Consider the following 18,959-nt stretch of genomic DNA (forward strand, 5'->3'; position numbering starts at 1 on the left):
TGAAATATACCAGCTGCCTTTGTAAATGCCAGTTTGAAAACAAAATATTTCACGCATACTTGACTTAATTCGTATTGCTTAATTGTTAAAACGTTAAATTCCTATCGGTAAATTATTTTAATTCTCATTGCAACATTATTCTAATTCTTATTTCAACATTATTTGAATTCTTCTGCTAAATTATTGAAATTCCTTACAATCAATTTAAATGCGAATGCCTGCTTAGTTTTGCGCCCCATTCAAACGTGTAATTAACGACAACATACACGGGGAATTGATATATGGGATAACTGAACAATTTATTGCTAAAGGTAAGATTTATTATATAAATTGGTTAACCTATAAAATATTTCAAATACAAAGACAAAAAAACCTTTCGAGAAAAACATATTTTATCTAACTAGTAAAACAGTATTTACAAGTCTTGTAAATCGTGGGTGTTAACCCACGATGAAAATCTTTCTGGCCAATAAAGCCATTTCACAAAATATTGTTTGTTAGGCCCCTTTCCTCTGGTTTTTACAATCTTTTCGATTTTCCATAAATCATCATCTTTCAAGGTAACCTTCTGGACTTCACTCTGGTAAAAGGTTCCAACTATTTCTTTTCCGTTGTAATCCTGGAGGCGATATATTGCAGCACTGTTTCTCCAAAATCTACTGGATATTATAAATATCTCTCTGGTCCATTTTTCTTCATATTCACGTGTAAAAACATTTTTAAGATATGTTATTCGAACATTAGTTCCTATTTTAAATCTGAATCTCAAATGTTTTGCATTTTCTTTGAAGGTTTCCGTGCAAAGTATGTCGCTAGATGTACGCTTTCTTCATTAGACATTTAGACACATTATTCGGTGGCATATCTATGGTTCTATGTACAGTCTTATTATAACCTTCAGCAAAATCTTGTAATTTGTCTATGTATTTGTAAAATTGTGTATAGGCAAAGTAACGATATATCCTGGTCTTAATGGTTTTATTGGTCTTTCTGAAATAGCTACTTTCACCTCGTTAGAAATTGTTAATTCCCTCGGATTGAAAAACGCATTGTACATTTCTTGATCTGAACTCTTGGCCTTTATCGGTTCTTATTCGGTTTGGTTTACGACCCTCTTGAAAAATGTCTTTAAATGTCGATGCAACGGATTCGCCCTGTTTGTTCTTCAATTTTCTCAGCCATATGTAAATGTATTTGGAAAAAGCATTAATTACGACCAAAACGTATGAGAAATCGTCGTTGTATTTATTTAATTTTCACCATATCCATGAGATCTGCAGACCATTGGTCGTCTATACCAGCGACATTTATATGAGTTCGATTTTTAGGTCGTCGAACACCTCTCTGCATGGAATAAGGCTCTTGGTTTTGTAACCATTTTCTTATTTTATATTTACTGAGTTTGTATTTTCCGTCTCACTTTACAAATGCGAATAGTTTATCCGGTCCAGCAAAACTAGCGGCATTTGATGGTTCATAATAAATCTTCTGCAAATACTTTTCCTACGACGCCATATAACATATTTTGAATTTTCATATTATAATCCCTCCTCCTCCTCCTCCTCCTCCTCCTCCTCAATCGAACATAGTTTTAATCCTCCTCTTCCGCCTCCGTATCAACAACGTCCTCATCTTCCTTGTCAACTTTTTCTTCCCAAAGGTCTTCTGGCTCGTCTCTTGCATATTTAGCTAATTTCTAAAAAAAAAACATCGCCTTCGCGGTATTCAATCTGTTTTTCTTTTTTGAATTTCTTTGAGGGAATATCATCATGTTCCGCGTTCAACTTACGCTTCATATCGTTATTTTCCGGACAGCATCGCTTTACATGCCTCATTAAATCAGATACGTTTTCGAACATCAATCCACATTCGTCACATGAAGGCATTGTTTCTTCTTTAGTTTTAAACAGTTCTGAATAGTCTCATAAAGGCGACTGCTCTCTCGTTCTTCTAACTTCAAACTGGTCAACATTTTTACCTTCACCGTTTTTAAACTGCGCCATACCGCTACCAATCATGACATCCGAACTCTCTACCTTTTGGTTTTGTCCATTAAATATATCAATTTCTAATCTCTGTTCTATAATGTGTTCAGCTTGAGATCAACAAACAGGTAGCCGTATGGTCTTTTAACTCCTTCCATATATTTGTTCATGATCTTTTTGAATTGTTTGGATACATCTGTCTAGCAAATACAGCAGGTGTTACTTGATCACATGGATTTTTGAAGAAAACTATGTACTGACTACATGTATTAATGCCCATCGTTCTATTTTCCTTTCCTTTCGAAAAAGCATTCTGTACAATGCACGTTACACTTTAGTTACGGTGATGACATCCCTCGACAAATAATTCGCACACATCTTTACAATTGGTTGCGTCTTTTATGAGATCATCTATTACGACAAGACTAGGGTATTTAGTGTCTATAAATGTTGTTAAGGTCATCTGGTATCCCTTGAACGAAAATAATGTTCTTGACCGTCTGTTGCATTTCAGTAAACAATGGCCGCTATCGCGATTATAACAACATATTACCCTCTCTAGCGATGGTTTGATCATACTCCTTGCCCTTTCCAAAAGCTTTGTTTCATCAAAAACGTTTTTCCAGAGCCTGTAGGTCTGGCCAATATCATGGTAAATGGGTGACATAAAATGACATTGTTTTCAAGTGTCAATGTTGATGGAGAGAGCATTTCTGTATTTGAATGTTCCTTCTGTTCAAGGTATGGTTGATTCTTCCCTATTATTTATATGTCTTTGTATATTTTCTTGAAAAGGATATTAAACAATAAGGACACTGGTATATCTTTCCACTTGGAAATCAAATATTCATATGACAGTTTTTATCATAACACATTTGTTTTATAGATCTGTGTATTCATTTCATTTAAATATATATATATTTATTTCTTAAATCTACACAAAATCATCATTTAAGAATGGATCGTCAATCAGGGAAGATGTCAAAAAGGTATGAATGTTTGCATTGTGGGGCAGTCTTTTCCAAGCGGAGTTCATAAGAGGAGTACAAAAGAATACTTGGGCAAAGAGACTTATTTTCCTGTGATGTTTGTCGTAAGACTTTTTACAGAAAAGATAACTTGGACACTCATAGAAAGAAACACGACAAAATCAACATTATATGCTATCAATACTTTTCTGAACCGGAATCTTTAGAGTTACATCATGTACATACCCATGGTCAGACTGGAAGAGGTCAAAAGCGAAAGGACAAGAAAATTATGGACCACCCGTGAAAAGAAAATTAACAACCTTCGATAATCCTGAAGATATGTATACCATTATTTGGTCAAAAATTGCCAAAATTTAATACAACATCAACACGGTACAAAGTTATCTTTAACGATTTAGATATCAGAGGGATTCCTAATATTTTAAAGAGTTTAAAAGCGCTTTTCAACTCCATTATAAGGAACATAACAGAGTTTATGAATCAGTCTTATCTCGTTCGACTGTCAGTTTAATGTCCAGAACTGGACTTTCCAATCTCTTTGCCGTTTATAAAATTATCACAACCGCATACCGAACGCAGAAACATCAGAAATAGAAAGGGTTCTTCAATCATACGAACAATTTGTTCTTGATGAAACACTTGAAATTGAACTGATTCATGTAAGTCTCCCATCTGGTGGCATTGGAAAGCGTTTTTAATATGTAGACCTGGAAAAGACATTGAATGAAAAAAAGATGTTTCCTCCAAATTCAAAACAGAGATGATTTATGTTGCGCAAGAGCAATAATGACAGCCAAAGCCAGATTAGACGGCCATGAAAAATGGAATTTAATCCGACGGGGCAGAAATATACAAGGGGAACTAGCCATAAAGATGCACAATAAAGCTGGTGTTCCATTTCGCAGATGTGGAATAAAGGAGATCAAGTCTTTCTAAAGAGTATTAGATGGCTACCAAATACATGTAGTCTCTAAAGAGCATTTCAATGACATAATATATGAAGGACCAGCTGCAGAAAAGAAAATTTACCTGTACCTCCAAGATCATCATTATGACGTTATAACAGCAATGCCTGCTTTTCTCAGTCGGAATTATTTTTGTAAAAATGTAACAAGGGGTACGATCATAAAGTAAATCACTCCTGTAACAATATCTGTCACCAATGTTACAAACCCCATAAGTCTGGTGATGAAGATTGGATATACGGTGCAGCCCTGTGTATCCGCGCACCTAAGACTTATGACTTCACTTTATTCAACTGATAAAACCAAGAATTGGATAATATTGTGTGAACACATTCAAACATACTTTTATTTCTTAAAATTATCTGTTTGTATGGTTTCACACTCAAGATTGTGTGTAATGTGTGTCCAAAATTAAGGAAACCCTGATCTGAGAGTTCCTCCAATGTCTTGTGATTTCGCGCATGCCTTCCAAAATAGCTTATTTTGAATAAAGGAAAGATTTTCTGCTACGAAATACAGCTGAATTTGAACCAAGCACACTGTCAAGGATGCAGAGCAAAAATTGTTTCAATCTGATAAAAATTTGACTGAAATAAAACAATTTTTATCAGATGACGTAATTCTTTTATGGAAATTGGCCAAATATTGTAAATCGCGGGTTTGCAGTTATTATTTGACTCTTGAATTTATCATTTTCATTCTTTTTTATCCCTTTGGAATGCTTAAACAAATGTTACATGTTACCAGCATGTTCTGACAATATAGATACTTTGAAGCATGACGTCAAACCTGGGGAAAATTGCTATACAACTAAAGAAGAAACACACAAAAACTTTTATATTTTTTTACTTTGAATGTACACAAAACAAAGTGCGACATGGGGCTCAAAAAAAATATCGAAGGGCGTAAATGTAAGCATTGCAAGCAGTCTTGGTGTGGAACTAGACAACACATACCAAATATATGTATTGCTCACAAGATATGTGAATTGTGCAAAGACACAAAGGTTGACAAGACCAGTTATTGCGATTCATGTGGAAAACGTGAACATATATTTAGTGGAGAATCATCAAGAGACGACTTTTGCCGCTGATTGTTTACGGAGCAAAATGCCGGATCAACAGTATTGTGTCACACTTTAAAGGTTATGATAGCTATCCTATCTTGCAATATCTTTACAAAAATGCTATATTGCCAGAGGTAATTGTTACAGGGTCCAAATTTATGTCAATCGACGTTCCCCAGTGCAATATTACATTTATTGATTCGATTAATTTTCTACCAATAGCATTTGATAAATTTCCTAAAACAATTGGTCTAAAGGGCATGGTTAAAGGTTACTTCCCACACTTGTTCAATACTCAAGAAAATCTGCACACAGATTTACCAAATCTTCCTGATTTGAAGTTCTACAATCCAGATGGAATGACAAGGGACAAAAGATCCACGTTTATGCAGTGGTATGAAGAGCACAAGTACGACCATTTCAACCTCCAGGAAGAGCTGTCGAAATATTGTAGATCTGATGTCGATGTTTTACTAAAAGGTTGTTTAAAGTTCAGAAAAATGTTTATGGATATAACAACGAAAGGCGATTTAGGTAGAATCGACACTTTCGAAAGCTGCATAACGATATCATCAGCGTGTAACCGGGTTTTTAAAAGAAATTTCTTGGAGCATCAAAGTGTCGGTATCATACCAGCTAATAGATACGGATATGAACATAAGCAGTCCATCAAAGTTTTAAAATGGTTAAAATATCTGTCAGAAAAAGACAGTATCGACATTATGCATGCTGGAAATGGAAGCGAGAAACAAATTGGTTCGATTCTAGTAGATGGGTATAGGGAAACAGAAGCAGGTGAACGAGAAGTATATGAATTTCATGGTTGTTTCTGGCATGGTTGCGAAAAATGCTTTGGAAGATCTACCATAAATCCGGTAACTGGTAATACCATGGCGGATCTTTTCCAGCGAACAATGGACAAGAGGTCTTTTCTTGAAAAAGATGGTTACAAGAATATATCGATAGGGGAATACATTATTGCCAGTTTGACAATGAATTAAGGAGTAATATACAGATGAGAAATTTTGTTGAAAATCTGTGCCTTAAAGATCCATTGGAACCTCGGGACGCCTTTTATGGAGGTCGAACTGAGGCATTTACAACCTACAAATGAGATAAAATTGATTATTATGATGTAACATCATTATACCCGTTTATTAATAAAACAGGGAAAATTCCTTTGGGTCACCCCTAAATAATCACCGAAAATGTTGAGGATATTAACAGATATGAGGGCTAATCAAATGTAGAATTGTTCCACCCAGAGGATTGTTCCTACCAGTGTTGCCATTAAAATGCAATGGAAAACTTTTGTTTGGGTTGTGTCATACATGTACAAAAAAAAAAACTTTACTGACACATATGAGGACAGAGCAATAATCGGAACTCGGGTAACTGATGAAATAAAAAAAGCTGTATCAAAAGGATATTTTAATAACAGACGTTATGAAGTGTGGCATTTTGACGAAGTATCACAATACAACCCTGATACCAAAGAAGGTGGAATCTTCACAGAATACGTAAATACATTTTTGCAGATTAAACAAGAGACAAGTGGTTGGCCTGAGTGGTGTTTGACAGACCAAGACAAACACACATATATAAAGAACTATTTCGAAAATGAGGGAATCTGGCTGTAAGAGAAAAACATTAAAGATAATCCAGGTTTACGACAACTTGACAAAATGATATTAAATAGGTAAGTTATTTTTTTATCTTCTTACGAATTTGTAAGTTCGAAGCCAGATACATATCAATCCTAAAAATAAATACAGATAACCATGCTTCAAATGTAAAAACATTTTAATGAAAATTTGATAACATATATTTTTAAAATGTTTATCTTAATTCTTTTACTTTTCAAGCTTCTGGGGTAAACTTGGACAGCGTTTGAACCTGCCGAAGACGACATATTTTTGTTCTTATATTGCTGCACATATTTACATACACTTGTATGACAATGATTATTTATTTGCTATGATATGTCCAAGTCATAATTTGTAAACGTAAACCATTATAGATGAAAGTACGGTCCTCAACTCGGAACCTTGGCTCGCATCGAACAGCAAGCTATAAAGGGCCCCAAAAAATGACTGGAAGAAAACCATCCAAAAAGGAAAACCAACGGTCTAATCTATATAAAAAACGAAAACCGAGACCACTGCTTATCCACATCAACAAACGACAATCACTGAAAATCAGGTTCCTGACTTATGACAGATGCGATCAAATGCAGTGCGTTTAAACGTTTTAATAGGTACCAACCTTCACCCTTACCTTAAAAAATAATGGTTATAGTGTAATATCGCAACACAGAAATGCAAACTATAAAATATCAATTGAAATGGTTTTACTCAATCAAACACATATTAACACAAGTGAACATACACTAAACGATTATATTTGATCCATGACACAATGCAAATACAAAATTAATTAGATAAGGGTTGAGGTGTGAAACAATTTTAGAGAGACAACCGTTAACCTTAAACAGAATGTCGCCAAATAGAATAATGTATATAAGTAAATGATAATAGTATTGTTGTAAAAACAATTATTATTCAAACACATAATAAGCTAATAAATTAACAATACATAATAAAAATGCATGCTAACTAAAAAAGTTTTCAACGTCAGATATTTGAATTTTCAATTTTAAAAAAAAAGTATCATGCAATACTTTGAAATATAATCACTATTCGAAGAAAGAAAATGTATCAAGGGGTTATAGACGATATTGAAGTATACAAACAAATATAGATTTCCGTGTGCACAAGGGTAAAAACCGTCCATAACACAACAAAACACAGCGTCGAAGAAATCGTGTCATCCCAGTCTAAATTATTTGATATAGTTTCCCGTGATAATTTTATTAGGAGGTGACACCAAAGAATGCATTTACATCTGTCTTATATACAAAAAAAAAAGTTGATATTGTGAATTGGTTCTCACGCAAAGAAACGTACGTGCATTTCACGAAATAATAAAGCAACAACATAAGAACAGCATATTGTTGATGTTTGACATGAAAAAGTCTTAAAAGATACTTTCAATACTGCAAAGATCACGCCTTAATAACTCAATAACTTCTTTTCCCAGCTTGAGTAGAAATCAACATGCAGTACCTCTTTGGATTTTAGCACATAGATGAGTCATAATAAAAACAATTTACAAACTTCAACACTCAAAATCGTTTGTATACTTACCTCGATTTTTTTCAATTCTTGTTTCTGAAATCATAAAATTTTACAGAAATGATATCCATGTAGTAACTTATAGTATGTTGCATTTAAAACAAATGTATCCGCGAAAACTATGATCGCAAAAAAGAAGATGATTTCGCCGTTCCAGAATCTATAATACGAAAATATTGCCAAATTTCTTACTTTCTTTGTTTGAACTCGTTTTGTACATGACTTGACCTTAATCATTCTCAATGACACCAACGTAATTCTAATATGGAAAGCTGAGATAGTAAGGTTTGAATAGCGTGTCTTAATTAAAATATATACTTAAATATTTTAGTGATCTGATTTTTACAGTTAAATATTGGTAAGATAGAGTATATCGCAAGTAAAAAAATAAGAAGGAAAACAAATTGAAAAAATTTGCCATTTGTCTGAAAAATATTTGATTACATATATTACAAAATTTACTTGTACCTGTACAATGAATACTGTAGAAAATGAAATCTTCGTTTACTATTTTACTTTCACTACATGTAAATCGCCTGCAAATACGAGTCGCAGCCGAGTAAGCAACGCCCTGGCACCAATAATTGATCTCGCAGGATTCAATACAATGTGTTAGTGTTCCATAACCCTCATCGTAAAAATAATCAGCACATGCACCATACGAACCAAATCCATTGTCCACGTAATTGCAGTTGTTCCCTGATTTGAAAATAAATCAACATTCTACCTTTTGACAACATTTCTTTTAAACTTTCAAAATTACAATGAACTAAATCGCTTGGGTATTCAAACAAATGATTCAATAGCATCCACCAATAAATATTTCAAAGATTCTACTACTATATGTATAAATAAGAGCAAGGAAAAAGAAAAACGTACTTCTCATTGGTTTACAGCAATCGCGAGGCAAAATGCAACATTCATGACTGCACGTGATTCTCGTGGAAAAGACACAACTTTTCAAAGGACAACAAACTAAAAGTAACTTAATACAATTTGTAATTAAATGGTTATAGCATATGAACGCACGAAATGCTGATACATATTTTCGAGTCCATGCATTGTTAGATGTTTATTTTAGACTTCTTGTAATTTGGATATTACGTTTGATTATCGCTATTTTGTGCATTTTTCTTTTGATCTGTTTTTGTGATAATTTTCATATCATGCTACTCGCTTGAGATGAAAAATTATTGCTAGAAACTAAGCAGGCACGTGGCTTTACTAACGAAATTGACATGAAATTGACATCGTCGTCATAGGTAAAATAGCGATAAACAGATTATCATTGATCATCTCAGCTCGATTGCTTTTCTCGATGAGAGGATCAACGATAATCTATAAGTATGTTATAAATCAAATGTGACAGTTAATGCCCATTTTAAAGATAAACACATTTGTATGAATTGTACACCTACTGTAAACATATCTTATGATTATTTTATATATTGTATGCATTTTTCGTCGTAGATGAACTTGAGAATGATATGAAAATACAAAAAGTTCAATAAAAAAAATTCAGCAGTATCTGTAAAGTGTAGTGTTATATGTTACTAACGGTATTTAGAAGTAAGAGTAACGACAGGTTTGCCAGGAGTCGAAACAAGTGTCTGGATAGGATGACATGTCTCCCAGTGGACTGTTACTGTATACTTAATTGTGCAATTGATGTTTTGAAAATTCTGGCTCGGTGTGTCGGCATGTTGTTCATATTTATATTACAGTAATATGTTCAAAACCTGATATACATATGATATTTGTAATTAAACCTTAAACATGAATCAATTAACAATGAGAGAAAGGCTTACCTGCAACAAGACGATTTATTCCTATATAAAGAATGAGACTTGCCTGAAAAAAAATATGGGGTTTAAATCCACTTCAGTGTTTTCGACTAATAGAGTAAGTATTCAAAAGTTGTATAGATCAGATAAAATGTTTTATATTGGAGATTCTAATAAATCGATATTCCAAATTTTACAACTGGCAATTTTACAAATACATAATGTCTTCGTAAAATCAAAATATGATTAACCGATGTACATTGTTGATAATCTTTGTTTGATACATGGACATTTTATATATTTGTATCGAAGACCGTTTGTACCAACAGAAACAAATTTGATTGCAAAAAACAAACCATAACAATGATTGATTGGTTCGGTCTTTTTTTAATATTTTTTATTTGAACGTTACTGGTGAATCTTTTGTGGACAAAACGCGCGTCTGGTGCAAATACAATAATTCAATCCTGGTATGTATAATGAGTTTATGTATAAGAAACCGATAGAAACTGAGTATATTATATATAAATAAATATAATTTCGGGTTTACTCACCACACTACGTATATCGTCATGATCCATCTCAAATAGCGCGGCATATAGTGAGATAGATCAGCGTTACAGTATTGGGGTATTGAATGAAAAACAACTCTTTATTTATTCAGGATTAAAACAATATAATGAAAATCAACATTGATTTGTAAGCAATTCAAAAGAATTTCATCTTTTCGAACCGGAGACTTCAAACGTGATATTAGCTTTATAGGGAAATGAAAACGGATATTTCTTGACTTGAATAATATTGCACCGACAAATCTTACGTACAGATTATGTATCCCAAACAATTGGAATAGAAGAATATTTTAATTGAAATGAATGAATAATTTCATAGATCTTAGTTCAGAAATTAGTTGTATAAAATTTTCTCTTGTCATGAATGTTATTAGATATTATTTTATGTATTTCTATAGTTGCGCTAAAGCTGATAAACTAGAGACAAATAATTGTAGAGAACTTAGCAGCTACATTTTCATGGTCCCATTAAACATCATGTAAGATTGAGATTACAGATAGCTAATGTATGTGCCTACTGATTTTATCATGACATCGAGCTCGAGTGTGATATTTCTCCACTCGAGACAGTAATAATTCAAACGCAAAGCTTGTCGAGGGTTTCTTTTAGTTCAACTTTAACTTCGAGAGCGAAGAACCCGTGTAGTGCACGATATTGATTATGGAAACTGTTTTGAATCTCGAAGATATTTAGAAAATATGTAGGCAAAATTTTGTCCATCTTGTTCAATCTGCCAAATATATAATATTTGTTCCGTTTTAATGATGTCATCAGACATTGTTGCCTTTAAGGAGCGTCATAATAGCAAAAAAAAAAACAGAAACAAGTAAATATGACGTCATAATAATAACATAATTGAATTTTCAGCATTTAGAAATTTTGATCAAACGACCAACACGTCAATCACGGGAAAATAATAAAATAGTTGGAGAAAATTCAATAGACTTAGAATTATAGAAATAAAATGAATAAGATTTACATTCATTCGTAAAAGTCACACTATTCGGAAATAAGCGTATGTACTGAAAAGAGTCAGTGACACTTCAAGGATAACATCTTATACAATACAAAGCATAGTGTATTCATCATGAACAGTAAAAAAGTACTTTCAGTCGTCTGACAGTATGCTTTCAAAAACATTGTACTCACAATTTACGCCGTTAAACAGCTTAACAGATTTGATTATAGTTGTAATGTCAGTTCCGGATTCAATAGCCTTAATTACAGCATGATTTTGTATCTATATGAGTTAATTTTTTAGACACAGAAATTAACAACTATAGGTCACCGTACAGCCTTCGACAATGAGCAATGCCCATCCCGAATGTCTCAATAAAAATAGGTCATGGACTTTCCGTTTTGAATTTTACTTGGAGTTCAGTATTTTATGTAGACGAAACTCGCGTCTTCCCCGAGGGCGTCACCTGCCCAGTAGTCAGTACTTCTGTGTTGATATGAATTATCATTGATATGGTCATAATCAGTGATAAATATGAATAAACTGTTCACAAAACTTTGAATTTTTGAAATACTGAGGCTTTTCTCCCTCAGGAATAGATTACTTTTAATAGCTGTATTTGGTAAAACGTTTATGAATTTTTGGTCTTCAATTCTCTTCAACTGCGTATTTTATTTCGCTTTTTTAACTTTTTTTTATTCAAGCTTCACTTATGATTCTTTTGTAGACGAAACGCGCGTCCGGTGCAAGTACTATTTTTCAACCCTTGTATCTATGATGAGTTTATTTACCATAGCTGTATTTGGCAAAATCTATTGGATTGTTGGTACTCGTTGCTCTTCAACTTCGTATTTTATTTGTCTTTTTTTAAAACTTTTTTTTATTCGAGCGTCACAGACGCGCGTCTGGCACAAATACAACATTTCTATCCTGGTATCTATGATGAGTTAATTTACAACCACTTGATAGCACTGCTGGTTGAGTTTTTCTTGACCGAGTGTATCACAAGCACAGTAGTCAGTATTTCTGTGCTGACATTAAATATCATTGATATGTTCATAATTATAAATGAACTGCTTACAAAACTTTGAAATTTTCAAATACTAAGGTTTTACTACCTCATGAATAGATTAACTTAGCTGTATATGGAAAAACTTTAAGGACTTTTTGGTCTTCAATTCTCTTCAACTTCGCATTTATTTAGCCTTTTTAACTTTTTTTTATTCGAACGTCACTGATCAGTCCTTTGTAGACGAAATGCGCGTTTGGCGCAAGTACTATTTTCAATTCTGGTATCTATGATTATTGTACTTACCTTAGCTGTATTTGGCAAAACTTTAGGAATATTTGGTCCTCGTTCATCTTCAACTTCGTATTTTATTTGGCCTCTGTAACATTTTTACCCGGTTGTCACTGATGAGTCTCTTGTAGACGAAGCGCGCGTCTGGCGCAAATGCAATATTTCAATCCTGGTATCTAATATTAGTTTATTCACGTATGTATTAGCTGTATTTGGCAAAACTTTAAGGAATTGTTGATCCTTGTTGCTCTTAAACTTTTGACTTTTTACTGACGAAACGCGCGTCTGGTGTTAATACAAAATTTCTATCCTGGTATCTATGATGAGCTATTACTGGGTCGATGGCCCTGCTGGGGAGTTTTTCATCCCCGATGGTATTACCAGCCCAGTAGGAAGCATTTCTGTGTTGACATGAGATACCATTGATATTGTCATATTTATAAATTAACTGTTTAAAAAACTTTGATTTATTTAAGTATTGAGGATTTTTTACCTCAGGAATCGATTACCTCAGCTGTATTTGGCAAAACATTAAGCAATTTTTAGTCCTCAATGCTCTTTAACTTCGTACTTTATTTTATCCTTTTTTTTTTCTTTTTTTTTTTTGGATACGAGCGTCACTGATGAGTCTTTTGTAAACGATACCGCCGTCTGGCGCATATACAAAATGTCTACCCTGGTATCTATGATGAGTATATCTGAATTGGTGACTGTAATTAATAAAGCTGTACCAGATATCTAAATCATGATATGCAGGTAAACACGTTTTTATCTTCATTTTTCAGGAGAGCTTATATGTCTAACATGCATACTAGCACACATACATGACAATAGGTCATTCATTATCGGAGAACTAATCTTAGGTGAAAAACGTTGTCTTTAATGGTGAAATTTAAGGGAATAGTATGCTTCTTTTGAAAAGAATTTGCTATAAGTCTACTATCCCTGACAGTAAATTGTACTTAAAAATCAACCGGTCTATGAAGCGTAATTAATACCAGACTGGCCACACTTCAGTGGTAGACTGTAAATGCATCCTTATCCCAATTATTACTCTTGAATTTTGATAAAATAAATCTGATGTCAGTGCATGCAAAACAGTGGATCATAATGTGGTTGTGAAAATAGGGAGGATTGAACATTAATATAGCCAATACTGCAATTAACATTATTATTCAAAGTATTTTAAATGATTCTGAAAAACTAAGCTACAATTTACCTCAATAGAATGAATTTTGATGCACATTCATCTAGCTTCATTCCTCCATTTTTCAATCAGACTTGATGTAAGTCTTACTATTTTAACGACTTTTGTCAGCTATTGGTCCCTAATGATCCCACTCTAGTTTTTTGCTAAACTGAAGGTTAAGAGTGGTTGCTTTTATCTTGCTTACCCGGTGTGGCCTTAAAAAGTGGTCCTTGTGAATTTAGTAGTATTATATTGTACTCAGCTTAGCTTTTGTCTCCTTTTATAGTGATGTCTGAAGATAAAATTTCTCAGCATAAATTCTGCCATTTTTTTTAAGACATTACGAACAAGAATACATGAGTTGTGGTGCTATGCATTCTTCCACTCCAAATTCAAAGTATAAGCAAACATAAAGTTGATGTCCAGCAGATCCAAAAAGTCCTCACACTTTACAAACCATAACAGCCAGGCTGCAGATCAAACATGAAGTTTTCTGTTCATTGGTTCTAGAGAGGAGTGTTGCGAAAATGTGTGTTGGACAACCAGACACATAAGGTGATTACAATATAGCAGGGGTATAATAAAATTAGATATGCTGTATATTAGCAAGAACAAAGGAAAAATCACTGAAAGGCAAATAAAAGGTAACACAAGGGCTTAAAAGATAGCAAAAAAAAGTCTATACAACAGGTGAAGCTTTTTTATAAGTTATCCGAGTCATGGCAAGTAAATGGTGTAGAAGTACAGATTCCTATTTTTCAGGAGAAAATTGACCCAGCATGATTTTTTTATTTTTTTTACCAAATTTTAACATACTACTCATAGATACATGTATACATGTCAGAAATTATAACTTCAAACAAAGGACCTTTTTTTAGGATATTTTATTTAATATTTAGTATGTAACAAGTACAATAGTCACAATAATAGCATTAGCACATGTACTACAACTACATGTACAGTGTAACAAGGTTTTTATAAAACACTTCAAACAATGACTAACAAGCATAAGTATTATGGAAGACTTTGCAGAAAGATCACAGCCTATTCCTCCAGTATTATATGTAGGACTAATAACAGTCATTGACTATTACTGACATTGTGAACGACATCACAGTTCTATGGATCTCAAGTGTTTCACATTTATATATAGAGTAAAAGTTTTCATGGAATTATTTACATATATAAGCTATTAAAACAATAGCTTATATTTTCAGGATATTGTTGTGTTTATAAACTTCATTCTTTCTGAAAAAAAAATCAACATTGTTGTAAAAGAGCCAAAATTTTAGTCAAATTATACATTCTGAAATAAAGTTTTAAAATGAATTCAGTTTTTTTACTAACCAAAATATTTTCGAGACTGTGAGGCACTAAAATCTGGTAACAAATCATGCAAAACAATTCATTCCATATGTAATTTAGAAATAAGCATGTTAAAGACCGTACCTTGACCTATAATGATTTGCTTTTATAAATCGTGACTTGGATGGAGATTTGTCTCATTGGCACTCATACCCCATCTTCCAATATCTAAGTTAGTTTATTGTTATTTTTATTTGATTTTTCTTTATTGATCTTGTTTTCAAAAACAAAAGTAGGAAAATTCCACAGAATTCTTTTTAAATAAATATAAAAATCATTTCCAAATGATTACTGTAACAAAATTGAACTTAAATCATTTTGCATGTAACAATAACAAATAAAACCTTCCTATCAAACACAAAAACATACTTTCATTACATGAAACATAACAACAGAATATGTTACAATATGAGTGTGAAAAACAATTTATACCAAAAACATCTAATATCATTTACATTTTTCATTTTATGATCGATGCTTTCTATCTATGTGCGATGATAATAATGTGTTTAAGATGCTATTCAGGTCGTGGTAGTACTGTGTTCATACATGTGAATATATGTCTAAGTATTTGAACACAATTTCTTGACATAATAACTACAACCAAAACTTTTAATATCTTGAGAAATTGTTATATAACTTGTTCAAGATAATTGTATTGGTTGCAATTTGTTCTTGAAATTTAGATATTAAGAAATAATCAAAATAAGCTATTAAAATGAGGTAGATAAGATGTCATTTTTTTAATATCTTTATCTATTAATATAAAAAATCCTATTTTTAAGAGATAAATGATCTGGAGATGAATATCAAGTTAACACAGAAGAATAAATGCTAAAATGTGGAACAAATTCTAAGGATTTTTTGTATCATATAAATCAATGTATAATGCCCATTAACTTATTTGTGAATGTTTCTGACATCAATATGCAAGACATGTTCATGAACTATTGTAGTTCAAGAGCCTTTTAACATGATTAAAGCAGAAAAAAACTTTATAAGAGCGAAAGTTTGATGATAAAAATAGGAAGCCTCCCTGTTATTGATAGTTAGTGTAAAAGTAAATCAAGGAAACACATTTTGTCAATGTATATAATTAAGATAAATGTGCAATTTCAAAAACTTCCAACAATAATCTCATTCATTCTATTAGATCATTGACAGCAATGTTACTCTGCCTGCATAGAACTTGCATACCGATTCTCTGGGCAACACCCATCTTAAAAAAAGTTATGATTTTACAATTCAGTTTCTCTCATGTATAATGCATTTTCTTAAATTAGAGAAATATATGATACATTAAAAAAATAAATCTTTAAATACATTGTTCTGGTTGTGCATTGAATAAAAGTACACTGAATAATATAACACACCAGTAGTTATAATTATGTTTTCCTGATCAACATCACATTTCTAAATGAAAATGAGTTTATATGGTATTAAAGATCATTATAGATAACTATGTAAACTCAAAAGCAAATTACCAACAAATATACATGATTATATTGGTATCCACACCATGTTAAAAAGAATTAGGTTATAAGATTGTCTAACATTGATTAGTAATAGGCTCCTTGGATATATAAACTTCAGACCAAAGTCAGAAAAATGTTGTCCTTTCATTTTTTTAGCAATAACATGGTCAATTATGATAAGGACTTTTTATTTAAAATACTTTTGTTTCAGATGTAAACCTAAAAATATCATATATGGATAAAAAATAATGACCCCAAATTATATTGATTTTGTATAAAGGAGTATAAAAGACACAAGAAGATATACATGAAAATATATATGGCACTTTTGTTATAATGATTATGCAAAAAGCTTAACACAGTGTTTTTACCAAAATCCAATACACAGTTGAATTACCAATCTCAGACTAAATTACATGATTTTCACAGCCAAGCTTTAAAAAATGAGCTTAGATCAGCAACAAATTTGAATATAAAACAAATGTGACTTAGAATTATAAATACTTCAAAATGCTGACAAATCACAGGTTATTTTTTTTTATATATGTACTTCAATACAAAAAATAACATATATCATGATTATAATGCATAAAACATATAGCCTATTTGGTGAATAGCTGTTTTGACTAGCAAAACAAGGATAACACTTTGATATTTGGATATTTTATGGCAGGTTGCAGTTGAGCACCAAAATTTTCTCAGTCCACTTTGGCCAACACAAATGCTGTTCTACAAGGAATGTAAACCTACAAATAAAAATATTCCATTGATTAAGATAATGATGTATACAAATCAGAGTAAGACATTATGAAGACTTTGTGAAACTGGAAAACTAACAAGTCATCAGGGAACAACCAAAACAACACATGTACATTTAATAGAAGGTTATAAACATTAAAATAGTGTGGGTTTTTTTTATAAGCACAGCTAAACAGGTGTTTAAACAAATAAAAGTTTATAAAATATTTGGCACAGAAAAAGTAGCCCCTCATAAACCTTGGCCAACCAAGTCTTTCAGGTGGAAGATAGGGGCATTTTTTTTGGCTAATTATAAACTATTAGGAATATAAACAAAGAATAGAAATCTTACCATAGGTATGAAACTTGATTTTATAAAATCATTTTGGCAAATCTTATCACCCTATATTAAATATCTTTTCAAACCATTTGTGTGGGTATCTCACCAGCCCACTTCTGTGTTGACATGAATATCAATTATGTGGTCATTTTTATAAATTTCCTGTTTACAAAACAAGCTTGGATCCTCAATGCTCTTCAACTTTGTATTTGTTTGGCTTTATAACTATTTTGATATGAGCGTCACTGATGAGTCTTATGTAGACGAAATGCGTGTCTGGCGTACTAAATTATAATCCTGGTACCCTTGATAACTTTTTATGCCTCATTCAATTACCATAAAAGTGACAATTTAATTTTCGGTATCAATTTTTACTGTTTTCACAACATTATACATTTGGACATCTTCAAAGGTTTCCTTATTTCATGTTTTTACGATTAACCCCTATAAAAGGAAAAGAGTGAGGTGACCTATAGCTGTTTATATCTGTGTCATTTGGTCTTTTGTGAAGAGTTGTTTCTTTGGCAATCATACCACATCTTCTTTTCTTTTTTTTTTACATAAATAAAAGTAAATTTTACAAAATGAATGATAATACTCTACCATTAAGCTACATCTCCTATTGTCCCAGGGATCATTAGCTGTAAAGAAATCTGTATCATGATTCAATCTTTTGTGTCCACCAAACTCTTCAGCATCAGAATCTAGTACTAATTTATATCTTATCATTGTTAAAGAAACAAACAGAATTCACATTTATTATTTTGAAAACTGACAAAGTTAATGTTCAATTTTTATTTTATTGAAGATTTCACTGTTGAAAGTTACTGTACCACAATTTCAAGGAAGACATTTTTTGTAAAAATATCAGTATTTGTAACAAATCTGAGCAAATTATTGTACTTTTTTTTATTTTTGTCATAGAATAAATATTCATTCCTTAATATATTTAAATCATTTTATCCATATTAGCATTCTTCAACATTCTTCATTTGAAAAAGTGTTATGTTCCTTGCCAAAGAAATGACTGTACCA

General features: G+C 32.1%; 1 protein-coding gene across 1 annotated transcript in view; it reads right to left on the reverse strand.

Annotated features, from left to right (window-relative positions):
* Positions 1–14,874: 14,874 nt before the first annotated feature.
* Positions 14,875–18,959, reverse strand: part of LOC143082957 (1,4-alpha-glucan-branching enzyme-like) — a 28,964-nt gene continuing 24,879 nt past the window's right edge. Inside the window, exons 14-15 of the mRNA XM_076259018.1 lie at positions 18,528–18,645; positions 14,875–17,592 (exon numbers count right to left, since the gene is read on the reverse strand). Of these exons, the coding sequence (XP_076115133.1) occupies positions 17,545–17,592; positions 18,528–18,645 (166 nt within the window). The 3' untranslated portion in view covers positions 14,875–17,544. The remainder of the gene's footprint in view (positions 17,593–18,527; positions 18,646–18,959) is intronic.

Source organism: Mytilus galloprovincialis, chromosome 7 (genome assembly GCF_965363235.1).
Source record: "Mytilus galloprovincialis chromosome 7, xbMytGall1.hap1.1, whole genome shotgun sequence".
Classification (NCBI taxonomy): Eukaryota; Metazoa; Mollusca; class Bivalvia; order Mytilida; family Mytilidae; genus Mytilus; species Mytilus galloprovincialis.